Source organism: Ascidia mentula, chromosome 2 (genome assembly GCF_947561715.1).
Source record: "Ascidia mentula chromosome 2, kaAscMent1.1, whole genome shotgun sequence".
NCBI classification, from domain to species: domain Eukaryota; kingdom Metazoa; phylum Chordata; class Ascidiacea; order Phlebobranchia; family Ascidiidae; genus Ascidia; species Ascidia mentula.
The window spans coordinates 13411191-13435937 of NC_138567.1; the positions used below are offsets into that span (position 1 = coordinate 13411191).

Sequence of the window (24747 nt, forward strand, 5' to 3'; positions counted from 1 at the left end):
CTATATAACGTCAAATATAATTTTGGAGCATTTTATGTTTTGAAATCTAACGGCATAAATTTGCAATCATGGTTTCATAATGAAAATTCAGAACCATTAAACCTACAGAAGTCGAAAACCTAGGCTGATGTTTTATCATTATAGGTTTTGTTTATCTAGCTGAGGTCTATTCACTATCTATAATGCAGATATCTCTTAATTGGGAATCAGACATAATGAAAGAGTTGGAAGAAAATGTCTTGCTATCTTATGATTATTTTGTTTTGTTATTGAATGTAAAGTTGACACTTTAAAATTTTACGTTAAACACCAATTAGTATATGGATCAGTAAGCCTATTTATCATCTATTCTGTCAATGCAGTTTGGACGTAACCCACCACCTTCCACATCAAACCAACATCGTCCTATATATAAACATAACTATTGCAAATCAGTCAAGAATTCCGTTTTGGCTTTTTGATTTGATTCTGTTCAGTTACAAGCTCTTCGTGATGCAGCATTGTGAAGGTTGTCAACAATGCTCTTTATGACTCAATATAAATTAAAATTGTCTGCCTACCTCTCAAGCATAGAGACTTTTTTTTTTCTAAAATATTTCTTTCTTGATGTTTTGGAACTTTTGCGCGAAAGCTTGTGTTGCTACTTTTTTTGATAAAAAACAGTCTGTCTCAAAGTACCAAGGCATTAGAAAAGAACTTGCTTAATAATGTGTATATTGTAACAATACAATCATGGGGACCTTAAAATATGATCAAATGATGTTGGTTATCTTAAAATCTAACGTAAACTACTTGACATGTTGCATGTTTAAGTTAGCCTTATTTTGAGCTTGTTTCTTTCCGACACCACCACAGTAAAATTTCCTACAAGTATATTTGTTAGAACTTTCTACGCCACATTGAAAGGTTAAAAGAGCACAACACAACACAACATGATATAGACATAGGACGGTAGCATTGTTATACATCTTTATAAAAATGGTCTCATTTGCCCAAGACACGTAAGAATTTGGTTTGGTCAATTGTGAATGAGGATTCTTTTTAATAATATTTGACTCATCAACAGTCATTGCAAAAATATCGCACAATGTTGCATAGATTTAGTAGTTTACTTGAATAGCATGGGCATGAACAAAAAAAACTATCAAACAGCTTATCATAAAATGTGTTTGAACAAATTTATCCCTTTTCCCTAAGTGTTCATTAAATGTTAACTGCATCATGTACGTCAAATTAAAAATAGCGCAGTAATGTGTTGAAACTGAAGAAGCCACATTTTTGCATCGTTGCTAAATGAAGTACAACTGTGACAGTCCTGTGGTCAAAGCGATTACACCGACAAAACAACTAAAACACATCTATAGCATATGGAAGTAATAGGGACATTTGTAAAGCCACCATTGGTGGTTGCGTGGGTCACGTGTCAATTAAGACACGCAAAGGAATCTCACAGCGTAGTCTGGACATAGGTTGCCGTCTTCTTGGTCGGTGTTGTCGCACATAACTCCCTCTACCGGTGAATCATAGCGAAGTTTGACGTTGAAGACAGTTCTGCAATACAATATGTTACATATATGGACACCAGAAACAATGATTGCAACACAGGAGGGACACCGTGCTTCAGGGGTATTTATTGCCACGTAAAAATATGATTTTGATTAACTGAACTTGAGAATACATAATGGCTACTAATTCTACAACTAAGTTCTTGGTAGTCCGAATAAAATTTATAAAAGTAACGAATGGTGTATTTTTGTCGTCTAGGTTTCTGAGACAGAGAGTAGATAACAAATAATTTACCCTGGTGAACGCAAAGCAACGATTCTCTTTTCCACTGCAACAGGATGGTGACATCCAATGTCAGGATGAAGACTTCGGATCCTCTTCCAGCTTTCATCATCTCCGCATCCTGTTGCATTGTCGGTATCGATCCAAGAAGTCCATGCCAAAGTGCAAGCTTTTGAAAAAAGTACAACGTTCTGTTAGAATAGGTTCTTGTAAATACTAAATACATGCTTCTCGATATTAGTGAACATTAGTGAAGAACGTTTGTGGTACCTCTCAGCAGTTTTTTATTGATAGCAATACAATTCAGTGCAGGACAAACCGAAAGTCAGAAACTTTAATAATGTGCCGATTATCGAGTTGAATTAACTGCACGTACCAATTACTTAAAATAGAAAATAATATCGTGAACTTTTCTTTTTGGAAAAGTTAAATACATGGCTTGCATATTTTTTTTTAGTTGATTCACTATGAATTGTAACTAATAACATGAGGTTTTACTTCAAAGTTTGTCCATAAAGAGGTTTGATAATGCGATTACGTAAAGCTGTACATCTAAACCCTGGGTTACAAACTTATCCCTAGACCTACATGGTGTAAAGGGTTCGTCTGGGAAAGACCACGCCTTAGGACAGTCTTTCTTGGAGATCGATCGACCAGCTTTGTAGGACGCGAATACGCGTTTCCATTCGTACTGGTAGTAATGTTGCCATTCGGAATATGCAGCTCTCCATTCGTTTAGGGCAGACGAACAAGCGGACGCTACAAAACATTATATACTTTATGTTACAACTTGAGTTTAGTAGTATTTTTTCTGCCTGATTTAATGTAATATGTACAACTGCTGCTTCAATTGCAAAATTGAAACGGGAGTTTTTCCACCAAAGCGTTGACTGCTATTAGACATCAGGGATCATTGAATTTACTTCTTTTCTTTGCCACACAAATGTTCTTTATTTTGGTAAACTCATTTTGTCAGTGGCAAAACAATGACAAATTAAAAATGAAGGCGTGACATTTAGATTGAACAAAACAGTTGTATTTGGTATGAAAGAAATGTCTCTTTGTATAAAAAGTTTCTGTTCAGATTTGTGATTTCTTATAAGTGATGCGTAAAGATTTTCTAAAAAATAAAAGGCGCCTTACTGATTCGGAGACACGTTTTTCCGTCTTCACCAAGTGCGTAACCAGGGAAGCAGCTGCAGATAGCCGTACCATTGGACGTGGAACAGTTTTGACTGCAGCCTCCATTTTCGTATTTGCATTGATCTGAAAGAAGACAATTTTAGGATTCGACCTTGAAATTTAGGATACATTTCGCAGTCATATGCATTATAGCCTCCATGAAAGTGTCAAAAACAACTTTTTTCTAATCACAAATCCGCCAATGCGATAAAGATTTTTTAGTTGGCTTTTGACAAAAAGATAAAGTTTCCTTTCGGTACAATCATAATGTTTTATTTTCACTAACATAGGGCAATAGTTTGATAAATACAGAAAAAATCATTGTTTTCCATTATGTTATAACATGCTGGTAAACAGTAAAAAAATGTGGGGGGAAAACACACCAGCTTTATTGACAAAACTTATTTTTATTTACCATTGTAGTGACACCCCCACTTTCCTTCCCTCAGTCCGCAGTATTCGTCGCTAGTGCAAGGATCGTGTTCACAATCCCAATCCCCGTTGCGACATTGACACTTGTAATGACAATTCTCATCCACTTGACAATCTCCATGCTAAATTTAACGTCAAATCAATATCAAAAAACTTAAAAACTTTTTAGTATTTTTATCATAAATGTCCGAACTTTGAAGTATACGTTTTTATTTTCTACTAAGTAAACAGTAAATCATGTTTTACCCTCAAAACGTTCAGGCGACTTTCAATTAAGTGATTGTTTACCCAGAAAAATCTACAAGGACCTAGTCCACACTAATCGAAAATATTTCCACCAATACAGATGGTATTAGTTAGATTGCGTCAACACATGACTCCCAATACCTTAAAGTAAAGACCTTCACTCATGCAACCACACTTGTTCATCAGAACACATTCCCCTGCGCTGAAGATATAACCTTCGTCGCAAACACATCCTGCAAAGAAAACATAAAATTAATTGCAGTTTGCCATATTTTCTAAATTGTAACAATTTACACTGTTAAAAAATGAAGTTTCCTGTTTTCTCTCATTTCAGCAATATCGAGAAACTGCTTGACAGCAATATTTTGTCACAAGTCGATTCACATTTGCTTTTTTATCTATTATATTACCTTCAACTGCAGGTGCGCGGACCAACTCTCTCCATCCTCGACACATCGAACCGTCCTTGTCCGAACACGTTGGTTGGCAAGGGGAAGCCCCTTCTTCGTAATGAGAATTTTCCGGACACGTGGCTCTAAATCCGATCCACGGACGAACGCCTGTTGGGAAAGTCCCGCCTCGTACAACACATTCGGTAATGAATCCAAACAAGCTGGTTTCGGCGGCATGAAGGAAATCAACTCCATCACATTGTCCCTTGTTGCACAGCGCCCTTACGCACGCCCACTGGTGAGAGGTTTTGTTGACGACAGACCGACACGAGTCAAAAATGGCGCTGTCGAGCACTCCACAAGAATTGGAACCTTGTAAGTAGTCGAGGAAGCGGGAGTTCGGACAGGAGTAGTCGTCACTTCCATCTCTACACCTACAATTTCAAACCAAACGGGATTGTAACATATACATAAATTTACTGTAGTGTAAGTGTTAGCGGAAAGGAGAAATTAACGATTGACGATTGTTCAATTTTACCTTTGCTGACTAAACACCAGAATGTTGTACTACTAAAATTCATCACAAAAAACTCATCAGATAGCATAATGTATAAATATCCAACTACACTTGTAATAATACAAAGCGCTTCAAGCAAAGAAGTCAAACTGCATTACATCAATAAGAAATTTTACTCACGTGTCATCGGAAACATTTGGCCACTTCCATGCGTTACCAAATTGAGCAACTCCGCTGGCTAAGGTACCATTAACGTCTAATATATAGTCGTTGTGAGGGTTGTTGTCAAATGTGCCGCAAAGTCCTCCTGTTCGTTCACGTAGCAGTCCGCTAACCGAAATCACAAGGCTGAAAAAAGTACAGCTTTAGTCCATGATCGTTTATGTTTGTTAGTGTTGGTAAAGCTATAGTGACATTAGTGGTTTAGTAAACTCGTGGTAACGCCGATCTGCACGCTGTAGCGTTATTGGGAAGAATTCATGTCTTCAATAAATGGTATTTATTATAAATTTTGTGTAGAACGTTATTTTTTTGTTTGTTTTAGTACCTCTAAATTCACCGCACTACGTGCATTATTATTAGGCGGGCAGTGACCGCAGTAGACGGACCACGAAATATCAACCAGAGGATATATATGGATGACAATATCAATATGAGCCAACAGAAATATTATTTTGGAAATTCAGGTAAAATAAATTTCCAGTTTATGTATTTGCAAGATTACCAGAGATACGTGTTCATTAATCGAATTTTATTTAGCCAAAGGTGTGTTGGCATTTAGAGCAGGATTTGACTAAACGAAAATTTGGAATGTATAATTTACCCTTCCATTGAGCTGAGTCGCAGGGTGACTCCAAACTCGGAACGAACGGTCATGAAGCTGCCTCGTGAGATGAAATGCACTCCACGGTAATTGCTTCCTGGGCGAACCCTGAGTCCGTCGACCTGTCCAAGGAATATTAATTATTTTTGTTACGTCCGCAGCAAAAAGAAACAAAACATTTTTGTATGACATAGCGAATATTTATTGGCAACGATTGTATAGATTATGAATATTCCAAATAGAAAGAAATACACGAGAATAGTAGTGAGCAGTAAATTGATGTAAATATGTAGCCTATACTACTAATGCACAAATAATTACGTATATATATAATTTTGCTATGAATGCCCCTAAACAACCTACTTTTACGAAGTTCCAGTGGGAGTGCATGATGACACTAATGTAAGGGGCGTCGATCGTTGTAAGTGTTACCAATAAGCCACGTTTTCCATTTGCCAATTTATGGTTGCGTTGTACAGTGACTCCAAGCGTGGGAATGCCGAGTTCTTTGCTCCCCACAACCCTGAGCAGGCAATTCATTACTGCCAATTGTTTTGCACTAAAGTGGCAAACACATGCTTTCGCCACATAAATTGGTAAATTGAAATACTATAGATCTTCTAAGAAGAATTTTTAAAAGGGTCCAATACGAGCGAAATAAAGACGAGTGTGCGTTGTTCCAAGGTTTGTCATGTAACATACCTTAAATGTAAACGTAACTTAACCTATATAACTTTATTTTACTCATGTTTGTCAACTAAATTAACCCAAGTCGTAAATTTTACTCCTATTTGTTCGTGATGCTGCACTACACAAAATTTGAAGTCAACAATTGGATTGGACTCACGCATGATACTGCATTTATTCCCGTGTTGTTTTGGTTAATTTTACCAGCGAGCGATAACCTATAGCTTCCTTACCCCAGAGCGATGTAATGGCAACCACCATCAAAGTTGTATTGACGCCCATCGAAGGTGGAAACGAACGAGTTGCCCCAGATCAAGCACTCTGCATTCTATAAACGAGATTGAACTTACATTGAAATAAGCTTAAATAGATGATATTGGAAATGGCTTTGACACACACACGATGGAGTACAAAAGCAGAATGCTATATGACATGCAAATGTTAGTGACATAGGTTACTGGTTACACACCGGCACCAGACATCTGTAATCGCCTCCTACTGCCACGCATTCCTCTTCACCGGTGCAGCTTAAATCGTTGCATTCCCATTTATTCGGTCCGTTACAAGCACAGCGATGAGAACAGTCGGAAGTTGTCTCAGTAAAACCTGTATGTAGAAATATTGCAATAGGACAAATATTATTTTAGAAAAACCAATAAAACTTCACAGAAATTATTAGATAATATTTTTGAAAAAAAAACACCATTACCTTGAGGAACATATACCCTGTCGTCGGGGTAACATCCACATGACTCCGGTCGAACACAAACTCCATTCTCCCAAATATAACCAAAGTTGCAAACGCATCCGTCAACAGTTGGTAAAGCGCACCTGCAATGAGAATGTTTACGGTTTTTCGCAGCACGAAATTAAGGATTTTTCTTGTAGAATGGCCAATGTCCAGAAAGGTGCAGACAATGAACACTATTAGGACAAGAAAGTACCATCAGTGCTTTTGCTGGCTTTCGACAACACGGTAAGCTACAGACGGGTACAGATTTTTTACTTTTTTGGTAGTTTCCGTTGGGTGCCAATTACTAGGAACATGACCCGTCAACTGCTTGAAAAAAAACAGGAGATTTATCGACCCGGGTGTCACCCAAATGTGTGCACTGTCTGCAGCTCAATGATCAGTCTCATTCGTTTCTATATGATCAATCTTTTGGTGCCAAATTTGCTGGTTTGTTTTGTCTCAACTCAGAATACCACAACTCATCATGTTGTTTTAATTTATTCCAACTGATAAGCAATAGGTAATAGGACTATGTTTTACCTGTCCTCGGCAGATGGGTCGCTGCAAGAATTCGGGCACCCGGTGGAACAAGTCTCATAATGTGAATTTGAAGGACAAGCCGGTTCAGTCATATTTAACTTTGCCCGTGCATCACATAAGGGGACTTCCCCTTCCCGACAGTCGTCTAATACTCGGTCCAAAACCTACAAACCGAATTGGTGTGAAAACGTTGAAAAAAGCACACTTCAAACGGTATACTACAGAACAATAATTCTCAAAGGCTCCAAGAGCGGCATATATCTCTCCACTATCTTTTCTGCAGCCATCAGTTGCAGAACCGTTCGCAGAAGATTTGGAGCCCGATTTAGTTGGGCCTTTTTTTGTGTTTGTTTTGGACCAGAAAGCTAAATTTTATGGTTGCTAAGCTTTGAGCCCATGTAAGCACGGGGTCAAATGTGAGATTTGGTCAAATATCTTCTCCTAAAATTACTTAAAATGCAAATTTCTACAAACAAGAAACACAATATCTAACTTACGCCTTCGATCACAGTTAGATCTCCTCCAGTTGCACAAACATCATAGAGACAATCGTTGAAAATAGCGGTAAAGTCAACAACCGAGGAGCAGGAGGAGAAGACAGGCGACGTTGCACTGAAGATGCTGCAAGCTGGTGTGCTGAAAATTAAACAATTTTTTATCAACACGATCTGCGTATGTACACGGCTTGATCACAAAAGGGAGGCGGTATATTCGCTGCAAAGTAATAAGAAAAAAATATCATTGGTACAGTTATAAACTTTGTCTGAATAAGGCACTGGTTTGCTTTGCAAGAAAATTACTTCTTTATCTTACCACGACAAAAACAACAATTCTTACTAAAGCGCCCTATCAGCGTCAGAGCACACAAATTCCGGTGGAGGTTCTGGAGTACCGCAATCTCCCACTTGAAAGCTTTTGCCGAAATCGTTCACGCTTGTGACCACAGTGCCGTTGTCATGTCTGTAGTCATCGGTTGGGTCACCGTTAAAGTCACCGCAAAGTCCGCGTACCTGTCACGGTTTAAAATATCATGTTACTACGCAAACAACAATCAGCGGGCTCTCTTTGCATGTAGTTAATCTAATCATTACAATAATGGAAATTGACAATCGTCAAAACTCCTTTCTACTGCTTTTGCTTTCTACTGCAAGTCCGCGTAACTGTCATAAAATGCTTTGTGGAATTTCAAAACGTCAATCAATGCACCTTTAGATTTGTTTTGTCATTTTGATAACTGAACTTGTTGATATTAACTTTTTATTAACATAGAAGTATGCTCCAAAATGATTTCGTTAATGTGGGAAAAATATTCCATTTAATGCGTTTGACTGTTAAGCAGTCCATAAAGACAAAACTGTCCAACAGTAAACAGCTGAAAATAGGACCTTAGATCAACCACGGCCTTAAGTTTAGAAACAAATCTACCAAATAATAAAATATACCACGACACTCTAGCGGCAAAATTCAACATTTTGTGGCTGAATTTTCAAAATTGATTACTTTCAGGTGTTTTTTAAATATACCGCTGCAACACTAAGTGAAAGCATGTTTTATGTATTAAAAACTCACGTGTCGAGCAAATGCTCCTGGAACTTTAATTTTGATTTTGTTTCCATCGAACTTCACTCTCCAACTTTTAACTTCCAATACAATGCCACCCCCGCTGGATAAGATTCGAATTCCACCAATGATTCGATCCCTGGTGGTGAATGTCACATTGACGAGAGCATTCCAAACCTTTACCCAAATCTTACAGTTAAATATCTCTGTGAATTGTAACACAAATATTTGTTTATTCACGCCATTTTATCTAGCACACGCGTTAGGTTGTGTGTAATAAAATTAGCAGCACGCATCTCTGCTTGGGTTGTGCACCCCTCGTCTAGACTGTATTTAAAGCGAACTATGTAATTTACATTACAAGCATACCGTGGCGACGATCCGGCCTCTATCCCGTTTGATCATCACAGTAACGTTGCGTCCATTGTAACTGAAAGTGACTTTGACAGACTTAAGCCATGAAACGTGCGTCTGGCCATTTCGGAACGCATTTTGGGTAATCACCGAAAGGTAATCCCCCGTGTCAGGGTGCGTTCCCTCGAACATAATGTAACTGCAGGCACCTTGGAAGTCAAACCGCCTACCGTCTAAGGAACTGTAATGTGGGTCTCCGGAGGCCTGGCAGTTGCCGAAATCTGTGAAGTAATACTGTTTTATCCAAATTGTGGTGTTTCTAATAAAATTATTTTCTTTGATCAGGCATTTTTTAGAGCAGAGCAGGAACTTCCCGCACAAACAACAACTCAATTTTACTACGAACAGCAAGATAGTTAACCAGAATGCCATGGTTTATTTGACATGTGCAGTCAAGTTATTTTCAGATTTGTTAAATTTGCGTACTTGTAGGTTGGCAGCCCAGCTGGTGGGTGGTCGGTGACACTTGACAAACTTCCCCTGTACCACAGCTTGTTGCAGTACAAGTTAGGACAGTCCTTGAGCAAGTGCATCTTTCTGTGCAACCGGCTCTAATAAATGTGTGGCCACTCTAGAAGAGGAACGCAAGTGAAGAAATTAACAGTTTACAAATACTTTATAGCAGATGTTATTTACTTGACCTAGTTGCTTTTGTTCAATATGACAAAATCTACCAAAATGAAGAAAAAGGTGTCTTAGTGGAAGAAGTTACAACCACTGAAAGTTTACGCTGTGTAACACTGTGAAAATACGCTGTGGATATTTTGAAAATACTAACAAAAGCTGAATCACGGCTTTTATGAAAAGATTTTCTTTATGAGTACTCAATTACAACGTTCGTGCAATTAAATTCTGCTTTCCCAACGTTGCCACTGCTTTACTGTTGATGCGGAATTCCAGCTGTTGTAAACAAATTTGAACAGAGTAAACTTACCTCATAATAGACCCCAGCCACGGAACACCCGCACTCGGAGAGAGGAACGCACTTCAGACCAGATAAAACGTAGCCATCATTGCAAATGCAGCCTGAACACAAAACAAATGAAGAAATGTTAATTAGTTAATCAAAATTAAATACGCACGGTAATTAAAAGAACTATTGTTAGTTCCACAAGCGCATAAATTGTCATTATTTCCAAGAAATTTTCCATTACAAAACTATGGCATTTCTATAAAATATTTTTTTTTGTTGGTTTGAAACCAACTAGCTAAACAAGTAATTAAAGAAAAATTCCCAAAATATAACTTCCACTAACAACACCCTATTCTCTTACGAACAGGCGGTAGAGAATAGTAAGTAATATTGTACCTGACAATTGAGGTTTTCTGCATCTTGCAGCTTCAGTTGGACGACGACATGTGTTTGGACAAGCTGTACCCTCGTGTTCATAATGAGAGTTTGCAGGACAGGGCGGATTGGCTGTGTCGAAAAGTCAGTTTACTTATACAGGACTATTAAATCCTGTTTTCAAAAGGTGTAGAAAGCGTTTTAATTAACTTTTGAAAGTTGAACAGGAATGGATTTTAGTGATACCATTGGTGCCATAGAAAAAATACGATAACACATTGCAAAAAAACGTGGAGTATTCTAACGAGCGAAAAATCATTGATCACACGCACACCCTTCCGGGTACCGACATGGCGAATCAATTTGATAATAAGCAACAAATTAAAAAAATAGTACACAATAGTTATGATATACTTACGCAGTCCAAGCACGTCTCTCCAGTTGCAAACAGAGATGCCTTGTGTTTGGCATTGATTAGCATAGTCAGAAATCGCTTGTTCGATAGCTCTCACATCGCCGTCGGTAACGCACGCATCGAAAACGCAGTTCTGTAATCACCACCAATAATTATAAGTCAGGTAAAAAATAAGCATTTATTTTGTGCGTGCTTTGACGTTTGTGAAAATTCCTCCCTGTAACATACGCAACATTTCAAATTATGTTGTAGGCCTGGAATCTTATGTTCTGTGATTATGAATATCGTCTCAGAAAATAATCTGTAAAGTTCCATTGCGTAAATAACTGAAACACTTGCCCGGACAATTTCTGGGGCGCCAAATCTCGCTCTGCAATTTGTGAAACAGTTTTGGTTGACTACGTTGCAAAGTGCTTGATATTCCGCTTCATCTAAACAATCGCCTTTGCCGTCTGTGGAATCCCCGTCTTTGCACCTGAAAAAGATATTATTAATTTATCTTAATCAATAAAAAGAGGAAATTGATACACATCAATGTTGTTTTGCCGCCATACAGCGTATCTCGGTTCCAAGAAATAGGCTACAAACTATGTAAGCATCTTATCCGGTAATAATATTACAAAGGCGACTAAAAAAAGTCCACAGAGAAACAAACAGTAGGCGGACTGAAAGTAGGTTGAAATTGTAGGGAATAACTCGCCCAACATTTCCCTTCAATATTCTGGCACAGCTGATTTACGCCATTTTAAGATTTTTACAATGGTAACAGCACAACTCACCCCAATGCATTTCCCCCAACTTTGTGGCTGTTTCCAAACTCAAATTCGTTTACTATAACGCTGGTGTTGCTAGCGAGTGCAAGGTCATCATTCGTATTGCCGTTAAGGTTTCCACACAAACCTATAAACAGAAAAGAATAATAAAAACAAAACTTGTTTCAATAAATCACGGAAAAGAATGTTGCCGACCTTTCCTGGTATTAACCATAACGATAATTCATAAGCTAAAATGGGCCATTTGGTGCACCAACTAAAAGAATTTTTTTTAACGGTATAAAGAAACAGTAAGGGAAAGTTGCATACGTGTGAACTACCTTGCTTAATTAAACAGTTCATTGTTTACAAAGTCTGTCCAATTTGTAAACAGTTCATTGTTTACAAATTGTATTTGAGCTTCGCCGAACAGAACTATCAATCACATACCTGTGACTAAACTTCCATAAGAACCAGATAAGGACACACGCAGGTTGTAGAAACCGTTGTAAGTGATGATAAGCCCGAAAGTTGTTGTCAATTCATACGTTCTACCAGTTCTGACAATCGTAACACCTTCACTGATCAACGCGTAAGGTGGCGTAATATCGATTCCATCAGCCTAAATAAGCATTTGTTTAAAATCCCTAAAACCACATGTCAAGGTCTGAGCTATGTTGTTCTTATCAATAGATTACTAACAAATATTAAGTCTATTCGATCAAACGGAAACAGATTTGACTCAAGTGAATTTACACTTTCATTACTGTCACATATGCTTCCAAACAAAGATACTCGTTGAAGGGTATGGCACGTTATCAGCAATTAATTTGGTATGAAAAACATTGAACTTACCCTTATCTGATTTCCAGCAATGAGTTGAATTGTGTGATTTCCAATGTTCAGAAAAGCTCGTTTCAACCAAGAAACTCTGGTGTTGCCGCCGAGAATTTGATTTTCAACCTGCAAAATAAATCTAAATTACAAACAGGAAACGAGGCCGTTTTTTATGGCATCAAACAAAATCAAACAAAGTTTTTTTTTATTTAGCGTATATTTACTCTTTGTGCTTATTTTGTTTCATTTTTTTTGTACGGCCAACGACATGCACTTACCAAGATTGAGAAGGGTCGTAGTCGACCAATTGCTGTCGTAAAAGTTGTTTCTACCAACGTGTAAATGCAGGTACCCTGGAAGTCGTAAAATTTCCCATCAAATGTTTTGTAATGCGGGTCTCCAGCCGCCTGGCAATTTTGCCTCCCTGAAAGGTTGTGGATAAGTTTTGTAAATTTCAAAACATACACTAGTAATGCATTTGCAACGGAAGAATATTATTGGATTTAAAGTATTGAATCTACAGTTAGAGTTTCGCTAATAGATGACGTTTTTGGCAGCACGTCACACAAATGGATACTCAAGCAAAAAGAACTTACCTTGAGAAAAACACATCTTTTAAGCAAACAGACATAGAAGTGAGTCTAGCATGTACACTTACCCACAAAATTGCATCTGAGATTGTTTACGGTCCAGGTACCATTCACACATGTGCTCGATGCAGCTCCAATAAGCACGTAGTCTGGGACGCACTCAACTGTACACTGCGATCCATCGTTATTGAGGTCCGTACAAGTAATTCTAGTTCCCGCTCCAGCATCGAGAAGTTCCGCTGGGCACTATAGCACAATAAAACCAAGTTTTAAACCTCGCGCAGTTGGAATATAAATTGTGTCGGGTAATCTGCGGTGAAGTTGCATTGTGAATAATAGGGTTCTTCATATATGCCACAATAAAACGAGTATCTGCATATATTTCATTACCTACTGTGGATATGATACAATCTACAGCCTTACATTTGCTATTGACGAGTCTGAGATTCATTATCATAATTAAATATTGTTTCAAAAACAACACTGATGGAAGTTAGACCTTCAGTGTTTTATTTAACTCAATCAAATTGTATTTGCCGAACCACGTTAGGCTTCTTTGTTATTAGTCAAATACACGAGGGTACGTATGCAACTTGCGATTCATTTTTGTCGGAATTAAAAATTTAACCACACGCAATTTACCTTAATTGTAGCATCGCGAATTCGCACATTAAAACTTTGGAAGACGAACTCGGAACTGCCGGTTGGCGTTGCAGTCAGAAGCACTGGACTGAGAGACCCTGGTAATGCACCTGCTGGTGCAGTGATTGTTATTGTCAATTGTCTTGTTGTTACGTCGACAACGGAACTGAAAGAGAAACAAAATATTGTGGTAAACCTTTGTTTTCTGGGTTTGTCCCAAAACTAACTCTATTTTTCTGTCCCTCGATTGTCATTGCAATAGCACAAGCGACATAAAATTAGTAAGGAAGGTGTCATATTTAATATAAAACAGGCATATATTTCATCTAGTTTACTTGAAAATACTTGAAAAATCGGTTTACTCTTTACATATACATCATGAGTTTCTTATTTCAGACGAAATCCATGGCACACACAGGCTATCACAGTAAGTTCAATTCTAAATATCGACGTGCGTACTTTAAATAGAGTGGTAGATACATTTCCCGAGACCCGTATAAAAATACAATTGTTTTGCGCAAGTCCCTTCTTAAATATAATGTATTTACGATACAGAGGAAGCATAACTGTAGAATAAAGAGATTCAGATCAGCTATTGGTAAAGTAAGTAAACTACAATATTATAAAACGTTTTTTTGAGATAAGTTTTTCTTCTCTTTAACTTACGAAGTAACGATAGGATTTGCGTAACCCCGTGGATCCGAAACATCAAACGTAACAGTTCCAATAAGGTCCGTGCGAAGGAGGGTAGTGACCTGTAAAGTGTGCAGAAAGTTACGAATGTTTCGTACAATGGGAAACGTAGGCCTGTACACAACAATCCTTGTATGAGCGAATTGAGCAGCTCAAAAAACAAAGAAACTTCTTTTAGCCAACATGTTTCACTTTTCGTCCCATTTGAAAATCATGTGACAATCGTGCTTAAAGATTTACCGTGATTGTACTTCCAGCATCTACAAGCTGATCTGGAATTGCTTCGAGCAAAATGTTTGCCACCAGGGGCGATATAGCGCAAGGGTCCAATCGGGTAAAATCCATTCCATTCTTTGTGCCTTGAAATCGCTGAAAATACATAAAAAAAATCATAAAATAATTGGTTATCTAATTTCGACGAGGATTGAATTCCGTGTTTCTTCCTATATACTTACAAATACAAATTAAAGCGTAAATAAAATTAAAATTAGGACATTTGAACAGTAACAATGCAATATCCACTGACGTGACGTCCAGTGACGTCCAATGCCAATGCGTATCATTTAAATCCAGCAATCTTGCTTTACAATTTATAATCAGAGCGTATTTGATATTTTTAGCAAATGATTGGTTTTGACCACAAATAAACGATTATTTTTATATTCAAGGAAAATACAATTACATGTGTCAAAATGTGATTACAGGTTCCTTTCAAAAAGATTTAAAGGAAATGTGTTTTAACGCCAAATAATTTAGGGCGTGTTTGATGTGTGTAGGCGCTGTTGCTTGGCATTGAAGTGTATAACCATCCATTCATAACAAGTTAAGCGACGGGGAGAGATGCAAAAAATAGAAAAATTGTCCTTTTGTCGGTCATGATATGTTAAACGTCAAAGGACACTGATCACAGAACGAGGTTTGCCAATATACCGCTCAATGACAGTAGCAGGGTGGAGTTTCCATTCTGTGGCACTAAACATGATATCGTTGTCACGCCATGTGGAATCAGGATATCTATTGCATTTCAATTTTTCCGCTTTACGATTAAATTACATTTAACGTGGAAACGACTTAGAACATGTGCTCTTGCGTTTGATACAAACTGCAACCGTAAAAGTTATTTGAATCGCACAATTTTGCGCATAGTTAATATGACGATTATTTATGTTACATATTACATCAATACTTTTGCTTTATAGAGCAAAAATGCACCGTAATAATATTGCAAAAAATGTTGCCATGGTATCGATTAAACAATTTCAAATACGAAATCTGAAGTTCGGTAACTCCACGAAATACGATTCCGTAATAAATATTGGTTCCAAACCACCCTTTAGTATCTTTAGGTGCCATACCTACCTTGCGCCAATATTATTTTCAGCGCTTTGACCCCGAGGGGAGTGTTTTGACTCAAAAAATCGTTTCCAGGTAAAACACAATTCAAGCGTGATCGGCGCTTGATTGACAGCCCTGCTGTCGCGCGCCTTGTTCCTGTTTTTATCCCCCAAGCGCTTTACGCGGGGTCAACTGGAGGATACGTGAAACTTTTTGGCAAATAGGTTTGCAGCGAAAATTGTTTTAACGCGTTTGGCGGCACAGCTATGGTGCAGGTTTGCGTCATTTCTGCAAATACATAAATTCGAAACATTTGTCAGCATCCGCATTTAAAACTAGAGCGAAATAATTTGTTTTGCAAACAGTATCAAAGGTAGGAAGTTGTGACACAGCTTTGACAATTCTGAATAAAATTGAATTATTTGAAATTTTTGGGTCGTGATGTAAATCGTTGTACGGCAGGAAAGTAAACTGTCATTTTAAAGTGAGCAAATTATAAGAAAACGGAAACTAAACAACATCCTTGTGGTTGTCTGCAAATCTCCCAATGCACGAAAATCAAGATAACACCAAACGTTGAAAAACCTATGAAACCGTTACTTATATATTTTTATTAAGTTCACTAATTCAATTCAACGTAGATTACCCAGCAAAACCTCAAACCCAAGTCTCTGTCTCCCGTGCTTTTGAACGCCCCAGTGAATGACCTCCGCCTACGCGCTCTCACGTAAGGGCTGTTTGAACTGTTTCGCCCCAATGCAACCCCATGTGCCCCCGCCCCATTCTTCCCCAGCCAGAAATAATTATTCCACAGAGACGAAATTTCGGTGATAAGTGGTCGCGTCCTTTATTGAAACGCCCCACCCTGAATGCTCGTAAATTGCGGGACGTCGCGCTGTTACGTTTTCGTGCCATTGTTACTTTTTATTGCCTGGATAGCGTTGAAAAGGTTACGCAACAGTAGATGTATTGTTGCAAAGGATCGAACAATTGAATTATCTTTACTGTAAGTAAGTCACCTTGAAGACATCCACGTCACAAACCACTTTTGGGGGGTTGATAAAAAGGAGAAACAACCAACCAGGCCTAAATCGCATGAAATAGGCACAGGTAATAAAAACCAATGAAAAACCTGATGTGGAAATTCACGCAGTGCTTTGTTTTCAGAAGCCAAAACGTTTGAGCAAATTTATCAAACCCTTCAATGCAAATAAAGAGCTTTTATTTCAAATCGCCTCTTTGCTGTCATCCCGCTTTAATCCCTTATAAGATTGACTAATGGGAAGGTTTAAAATATTTGTCCACAAACGTAAATCCGTACTTCGTCATCGGATAAAACGCTCGATCGATTCTCACTTCCAACCGCCGTGGTTTGGGGATATTTTGCCAGACAACTTTCCTTTGCGCAACCAAACAATTGTTCCCATACCGTATTGCCCACTTTAGTTTTGGAAATGCACGATGAATGTCTCTTCTGTTTCACAACTCGTCACCAAGGTGGTATGTCGAATATAAGTGACCCGTTAAATTGTGCGACGAACACACGAACTACTACCCTTGAGGTGCCGCTGAAACGTTATTTCGAAAAAAATCCAGAGGAAAAAACAGAGTAAAATTGCTCGATGCAGCAACGGGTCGTGCTTTGAGAGTTATTTTAAAAATGTTAGAATGCAGAACATTTATATTACACAAACTGTGACGGCGTAATTTTACTTTGAAGTTGGGAGGTTTCCGAAAGTGATTCTCGCATGTAGTTCAAACGTGACACCAACGTGAACTTTACGCCTGAAATCACGTGGTTTGTTCGTATAATGTTAAGGCGCTTTAAGTGAAGTTCAAATGCATTAGGGTTTAGAATTCCATTTCGAATTTTCCCAGTTTCGGTGGGTAGTGAACATTATTGTGGGGAGATGTTTAGTCTGCTTCAGGCCGGACGCGACGCAAGCAAGTGTGATATAAAGAAAGTGGATTGCCGCGTAAACGTCCTGCCTTGTCAGCAAAAAAAATACAACCGCATTCAATTTCCGTACTGTCGGTATCGGATGTCGAATTATTATTTACATTTTCGATTTTTTGAAGCGCTGCTAACATATGGGGAATCGTATCAGGAAAAACTTTAATTACAAAAAACCAGGGCCTAACATTTGTCGCAAGTCTCAGGCTCTAGGCAGGCTTGGTAAAAAAATGCAGTACTTGAATGCCACTTTAAAGACTTCTTCATCAGGATAAGTTTCATAAAGAATATACCGCGTTCTGTCCATCAGTAAAAGAATGCCGCCAAGAGCGTGCCGTTACGCACAAACGCATGTGCATGCCATACGAAAACTTTCAACAAACGTGTGACCCTATGAAAGGGCCAAACCGCCAGACGCATTAGTCGGGGGCACATTTTGCGCGGTGAGGCCTGAATAATGCGGATCACGCCGAAAGGGAATGTTAACCCTGTGGCGTAAATCGTGGCCCGTTAAATGTTTAAATTTATTGTGTTTAGGGGCATATACCCAGGTGGCCATTGATGCTATGTGCTTTGGTTGGGTCACGCGCATGGCCAGACGTGCATTTGGGGGGCAACTCTCTGTGAGGTTACAGCACACGTGTTCCGACAACACGTGGGCAGTTTTTTACCCGCCTAATATTTGCACAAGGCATTAACACGAAAGTTGCCGTTAGCCGGGCAGTGATGCATAGTTCTCCCAGTGCAAAGCAGTTTCAGGTTTTGAGTAACTTTACAATCACGCAATCTACACAAACGCACTTTCTGGCTGTGTGTTGACGAAAGTCGTACAAAATCAACTTGCCCGAATACCCTATAATATTGTTTCCCGTATACTGCTGTTATATGCACTTATCACGAATTGAGCATTCCGGACACATACATTTACAAGTGATTTAACTCACGATGAAAAATCGCTGCTTTGGAATTTGGAAGGGTGTGCTTGTTCTAAACTCTTCATTGCTTGATCCACAACGATCGATGCTGCGTGATAAGATTTCGTTGCCACTCAAGGTTACAAGAGACATTGTGGTTAACTCAGCACCTTCGACGTCACCGAACAAATGTCCGAAAACGTGTGCCGTGCTTCCTGGAAAAAAAAATGGAGAATGGTAATTTAGTTAGGCAAAAAAATGTAAAAAAACTTTTGTTGATGAATTGAAAATTGTGTACCTAGGCCCTGTAAAATTTCAAACCCTGTCCGGTTTATTCGGTTTTATTTGAAAATCCTGTGGCAGGACTTGGAAATGAACCTTATTTCGTGTGAAAAGTGTGTGGAAGGCTTAGAGCTGAAAGGGCTGTTCGGGCTCATCACAAAGCCGTGCCGTCGTATAAACACCCTCGAAATTATGAACAAAACACATAAAATACGCCCAATACGTCGTAACGTATTGTCCCACGACAATGCATCGATGTTTACATTAAGTCATACCGACTACGGGAAGCCGTAACTCAAGTTTGTGAAACACTTGCGTGTCACGTCGCGCTTCCAGTGCTTTTGTCTGGAAAATGTTAACCAAATATTGGAGCACCTTTCGGTAGAATGATGGATTAGTGCTTGTGTCATAGCAACAATCTAAATGTTGAAGCTTCAACCGTCGACCCGGGGCGAACCCGAGTAAATGAGACGATCAAAACCGTTCTAATGTATTATACCGCATAATTCATCTGTATTAAATTGAATGCAGTGTTTATTCCAATAAAGCAATCTTCATAGCAGAATTACTGCGATACGATTAACACCTTTTTATGCTATTTCCTTTACCTTTACCTGTGCTAATCTCACGTTTTCCGTAAATTTGACAATTTAAGGAAATAGCAGAGTAAGAAGTTGTGTCATTGAGATTTGGAAACATTGCGAGGAAGATGAAATTAAAATACCTGCTCTTGGTTGTGTCCTGTGCACGAAGGATCCATTCACATTTTCAAACATCGTTGGAATCGCTCCGAAAATGCTTAGAGCCGAAACCTCCACACTGAAAGAAACATGAACCGGTAAATTAACATTGCACTCACAACGTTCCGTTACAACATGGAATTAAATTCAAAAATATTGAATATAGTGTGCACGGCACGAGACGCACTTGTACAGTACTGCTGTGGAGAGATGCACTGTGAACGCTGTGTGATGTTCGACAGGAACACGAAAGAGGAGGAGTCCTGCGGCATTTGCCAGTTCGGTCAGGTTTGTAACCCTATCTGAATGAAACAAAGGACAACAGATTATGAAAACAAGCGTGCTATCGTAAATATTCGTACTGGCGGGTTTTCTTAGGACTCAACAGTTGTATCGTAATTGTTTTAGACTTGGTCATCACACCAATTTTTACAACCGCTAGAACTGAAAAAGAAGTGAATGGTCTTACTTCCAGCTTCGTCTTCAATGCGATCGAAGACAAAAGATCCGGAAAGCAGAATTGTCACGTAATCAAGTGTTGAATCAACTGCAAAGTTTATGGTGCTGTTGGTTCGATCTACTGCGTTCAGAAGAATGACCTAAGGAACATATTAAATGCAAGATGGGTAGATATATTGTATATCCATACAAAATGCTTTGTATAACGCATTATTATGAGAAGCCTTACGCAAAACCAATTCGTGAATACAAAAGAGGAATTTTTACAAGTGAAAAAATTTTGATCAACTTGGTTTATTTAGAAGAAAAATCTGACCAAGTTCACAGTTTTTCAATAGGTCAACAAAAGCAAAATATTAGCAATAATTACCCGTCCTTGTGCTGTTAAAGTGTTGAAAAGTTCTGTAACCGTATCGAAATCAGATTTGCTTGTCACTGTAACCAAACCGCCACTGGCTTTTGCTATTCGGTCGTATAAAGGAAATCCGTTGGGGTTTGAAAGTGTGTTTGTCAATAGGGAAACCACCTAAAAAGAAAACATGTTCATGTACTGTTGTAATATTATGTTTTTGTTAGTATTTATAATCGTTTGGCGTTTCAGAGTTTTCATGAACTTGTACGTATTGCCACGATTATACACAAAATTACATGCATTTACCCGAACTTTCCTGATGATCGCAAGAGCAATAACCCGGCTTTCCAGTTCTTCGTCCTGAGCATCAGCATCAGTGATCATAAACACGATTGACCTGAATCAAAGCCTTGTGTGTTTGTTATATTCAATGACACTACAACATTATAATAACTTTCAGTTTTTTATAAGTAAGCTTTTTGTTTTATTCTTTTCTTTGCTGCTTTGCAACAATTATTACTCACGAACCTCTTCGAACTTAAAAGAATTGCCTTCTCGATACCCGTCAGCGAAAGTTCTGGTAAATCTCCTCCACCGCTTGCAGTGAGGTTATTGAGAGCCTCGGTAATTACGGCTGGGTCGCTTGTAACAGTAGTTGGACCATGTCCTATGAAAACCCCAAAAATACTGTATAAGAACAAACAAAAATAGGTGCACATATATGGCAGCAGAAAATTACAACACAGGATCATATACATTGCAAAAGAACGTTGAGTTTACCAATGCTCAAAACAGATTTTTTTTACTAATAGGGAATAATTATGTATAAACCTTACGAGTAAAATAAAAATCAAACCCTAATGCAGTATTCGTTATGTTTGAAGTGAGTGTAACCTTGGGCATTTTTTTCTACGTACCTGGGTCGTTGAAAGGACTGAGGACGTAGCGAAGTGGTTGATTAAGAGTTCCTGCGGTTGCATTAATAATGGCGATGGTCCTTAATTTAGCATCGTTTATTTCGCCTGCCATGCTTCCAGTTGTGTCGATGGCAAACGACAGAGTTGTGCCAACCCTTACGCTCAGAAACAGCTCGTACTCTCTTATGGCTAAAATTTTCACGGTGTAAGTTGTTAAGCAGTGTCGTGCAATACAAACTTCCTTAAAGTTAGATTTTTTGATAGAAAATATTGTTTAACAGCAGAAAAACTACAGAATTTCTCCATTCGTAACAAATTGTTTTGTTTACATGAGTTTAAACCATGCAAAGTCTTACAAATGGCGGCGTTAATGCTGTCGTAGAGTTGGGCAATGCGTGGTTCGATGATTACTAACTGTGCGTTAGTGATGGCTTCAAAGTTAATAGTCGGTCCGATGCCTGGAGTGGTGTTAATGGTATTCAAAATCAGGTAGAACAATTCAGCACGCGCCACATCGTACTCTCCGACCCGGATAAGACCAATGACCTTGGCGATGTCACCAGTATCCGCCCCAATCAGAGGTGAATAGAATCCATCAAGGAATGAGTTAAGGACGCTACAAAGTGATTGGAAGACATTAACCTTCACGGACAAGTACAGGTGCTCCTATCTTTATTTTAGTTTGTTTTACTCAAAAAAAAAAAAAATTACAGAAAAGTCCAAGCCCACTAAATTGAAAATCGCGGGTCGAACTAAATCTAGACATAATAACCTATGTCCGTAAACTGCATATAATTACGGACAAGGCGATGCAAAAACGCAAGTCTTCGTCGACTTTTTTAGATCCTACCTAGCTGTTGAAGCCGGTCCCCCGTATCGAATAGTGAAGAGTTCAAACAACTCATATGAAAGGGTGACGTCAATAGGTCTGAAGCCATCATCCCCGACCACTTGGTCTGCGAAGTAACGAGTCATGGCGTTGATCAGTGACTGCTGCAACACTTGTTTCAGTGTTCTTGTGTCAACTGGTTGATCTCCACAGAATGTTTGAACATCCTGTAGGTAGCGCACACAATTAAAACAAGAGTTTTGAGTAAGGTATACAACTTGATAGCCACAAAAGTAATGCAGTTTAGGCAAATTGTTGAAATATATTGCAATTACATGTTCCTAAGTTCGTGGCATATGAAAGGAAACATGCAAGGCGAATGCCATTATGATTTTTGTGATTGCTTTGCCATATAATTTTGCTTAATCTGCCCCGTCCATGCATAAAATATAGTGAAGTGATCAATAAATTCAAAGCTCTTGGCAAAACTTATTTATTCGTTCAGTTGTTATCCAACCGACCTTGATCATCAATTATAGTGAACCAGTGTGCGTATAGATTACACTATATGTAATTTAACCTCTCGATTTCAAGCGCTGTGTATGGATTAGTGCTTAATCACAGTTATTTAAGACAGATTGCAACCAATCAACATGATATGTTGCGCTTTCAACTTACGGTTTGGCCTTTAACGCTGATAAACATGCCGGCAAACAGAACCAGGGAGATTCCAACAAAAAACTTCATGTTTCTTTTCAGATCTTCACAATGAACAGGCGTAATTAACGCTGTAAAAACAATAAATACACCATGTTACCATAACTCACACCGTGTGTTATTACACCAGCAAAAATTCAGCAATCTTGATGCTCTGGCTTCCGAATACGCACCACGTCATAGTAGAAAAATGCGAATATGAACCAATTTTGTTCGAGTTATGAAACCAGTGCAGCTTGGTGAGCCACAATAAACAAATAAGATGTTACCGTAAACCTTGTAAAATTGTATGAGGTTAACAACCACAGCAATGTGGCCCATTCAATTTCACATTCCGCTCCATCGACGGCACGAGTCTACAAAATGTGCCATTGTGTCGATTAGGTCCTGGGTTATATAGTCGCCCGGTCTTTTTTCTCGAAGCGAACTTCGTTTTTTGACTGAAAAGGGGCTTTGTATCGGGGTTTGGCGAGGCAACCTCCGTTGAATTAGTTTCGTGAAATAACGCTCTTAGTGGGGTGCGATATTAACATGCGCAGCGTCGTGGACGGGTGGGTGTAAACTTCTTTGTTATGGACCATTGTCATGAGAGCATGTCCGTTAACTCAGGAACGTATGGCAAAAAATCCATGTTACAGATTGGAGCTTTATTGCTTTAATGCCGGATTCCCTCATATTCTGCGTGACGGATACACGTTTTTCTGTAGCGCATTCTTAAATCGCTGAGAAAAATGATAGGTTGCGGCTGGTGTAAGTCATCTTCCGATAAACCCTGGTGCTGATTGTACCGTCCTTGTTCCGACTAACTTTTGTATAAATTTTCCTTTGTCGGCTGGTAGTATGACGATGCACAGGTATCGAACCTGGGAACACCCAACAACATCGCCCTACATGCGTGGACTGTCCGAGAACGCCTTTCTCAACAGAGGTGAAAATCATTTTCTACCTAGCGCCAAAGCACGGTGCTGCTCCGGTGTGAGTTTATGGTCTGGCAAGTTTGTAACGCAGTCTTTCACCCGCAATTCCTTAATTTTCTGATAACGCTTGATTGCCAACATAATTGCCCATAACTTCACCCTATGTGGATGCAAAAATTGGATTACGATAGCTCATAGTACGCAGTACTTGCTATGCATTGCACGCGAGCATGCTCTTCTTCACAATACTTTCCCGTAACGATAGCACAATAGCGCATCCCGATATAGCGACCACAAATAGATTCCCCCCTTTGTTGCGGTAGGAGCATGTAAATTTGAACAGAGGATTGTAATGTGCCAAACCCATATTGCAACGGACCATAAATGTTTGCTTTATGATTTCGCCACCGTGCAAGAGTAAACATTCATATACATTTTATTTGAGAAACGACAAGAGACCTGTGTCACCCATAAAAATACCTAGTTCTTAGCAATCTCAGAATAACATATTCTATTTTAGTTTTATATTTCACGAAGCATTTGTTTGACTGGTGTTATACTGGAATGTATATATTTCAGTACATAAAATGATATGTCTATATTAGTCTTCTACTCCTAGGGCGAACAATATATTCCCTTTTTAGCAAACCAGGTTCATCCTGTCTTCAAAGTTTTGCTGCTTTAAGTAAAATGGCTTTGTGACTTAATGTGAAAATTGTGGCACGATACCCTCAGCAACAAACAAATTATAGCTTCCCAATTATACCTGCACTATAATATGTTCGCCAATACAAAACACA

The 24747-nt window shown here is 38.7% G+C and overlaps 1 protein-coding gene across 1 annotated transcript; it reads right to left on the reverse strand.

Annotated features, from left to right (window-relative positions):
* Positions 1 to 855: 855 nt before the first annotated feature.
* LOC145889026 (IgGFc-binding protein-like) lies at positions 856 to 23097 on the reverse strand. Its single transcript, XM_082979900.1, has 42 exons — positions 22992 to 23097; positions 22335 to 22540; positions 21841 to 22100; positions 21485 to 21673; positions 21096 to 21234; positions 20874 to 20964; positions 20586 to 20741; positions 20226 to 20355; positions 19944 to 20058; positions 19741 to 19835; positions 18765 to 18949; positions 14772 to 14900; positions 14505 to 14593; positions 13839 to 14004; positions 13265 to 13442; positions 12885 to 13030; positions 12625 to 12732; positions 12220 to 12391; positions 11797 to 11917; positions 11357 to 11492; positions 11021 to 11150; positions 10624 to 10734; positions 10249 to 10340; positions 9741 to 9885; positions 9270 to 9535; positions 8910 to 9077; positions 8178 to 8350; positions 7838 to 7976; positions 7341 to 7504; positions 6777 to 6898; positions 6537 to 6673; positions 6301 to 6395; positions 5744 to 5903; positions 5381 to 5502; positions 4738 to 4905; positions 4059 to 4474; positions 3790 to 3881; positions 3386 to 3524; positions 2932 to 3054; positions 2377 to 2547; positions 1801 to 1957; positions 856 to 1551 (listed from the first exon to the last, which is right to left on the reverse strand). Exons 1-42 carry the CDS (start codon positions 23058 to 23060, stop codon positions 1428 to 1430), a joined length of 6294 nt encoding a protein of 2097 aa, XP_082836026.1. The 5' UTR covers positions 23061 to 23097; the 3' UTR covers positions 856 to 1427.
* Positions 23098 to 24747: the final 1650 nt, after the last annotated feature.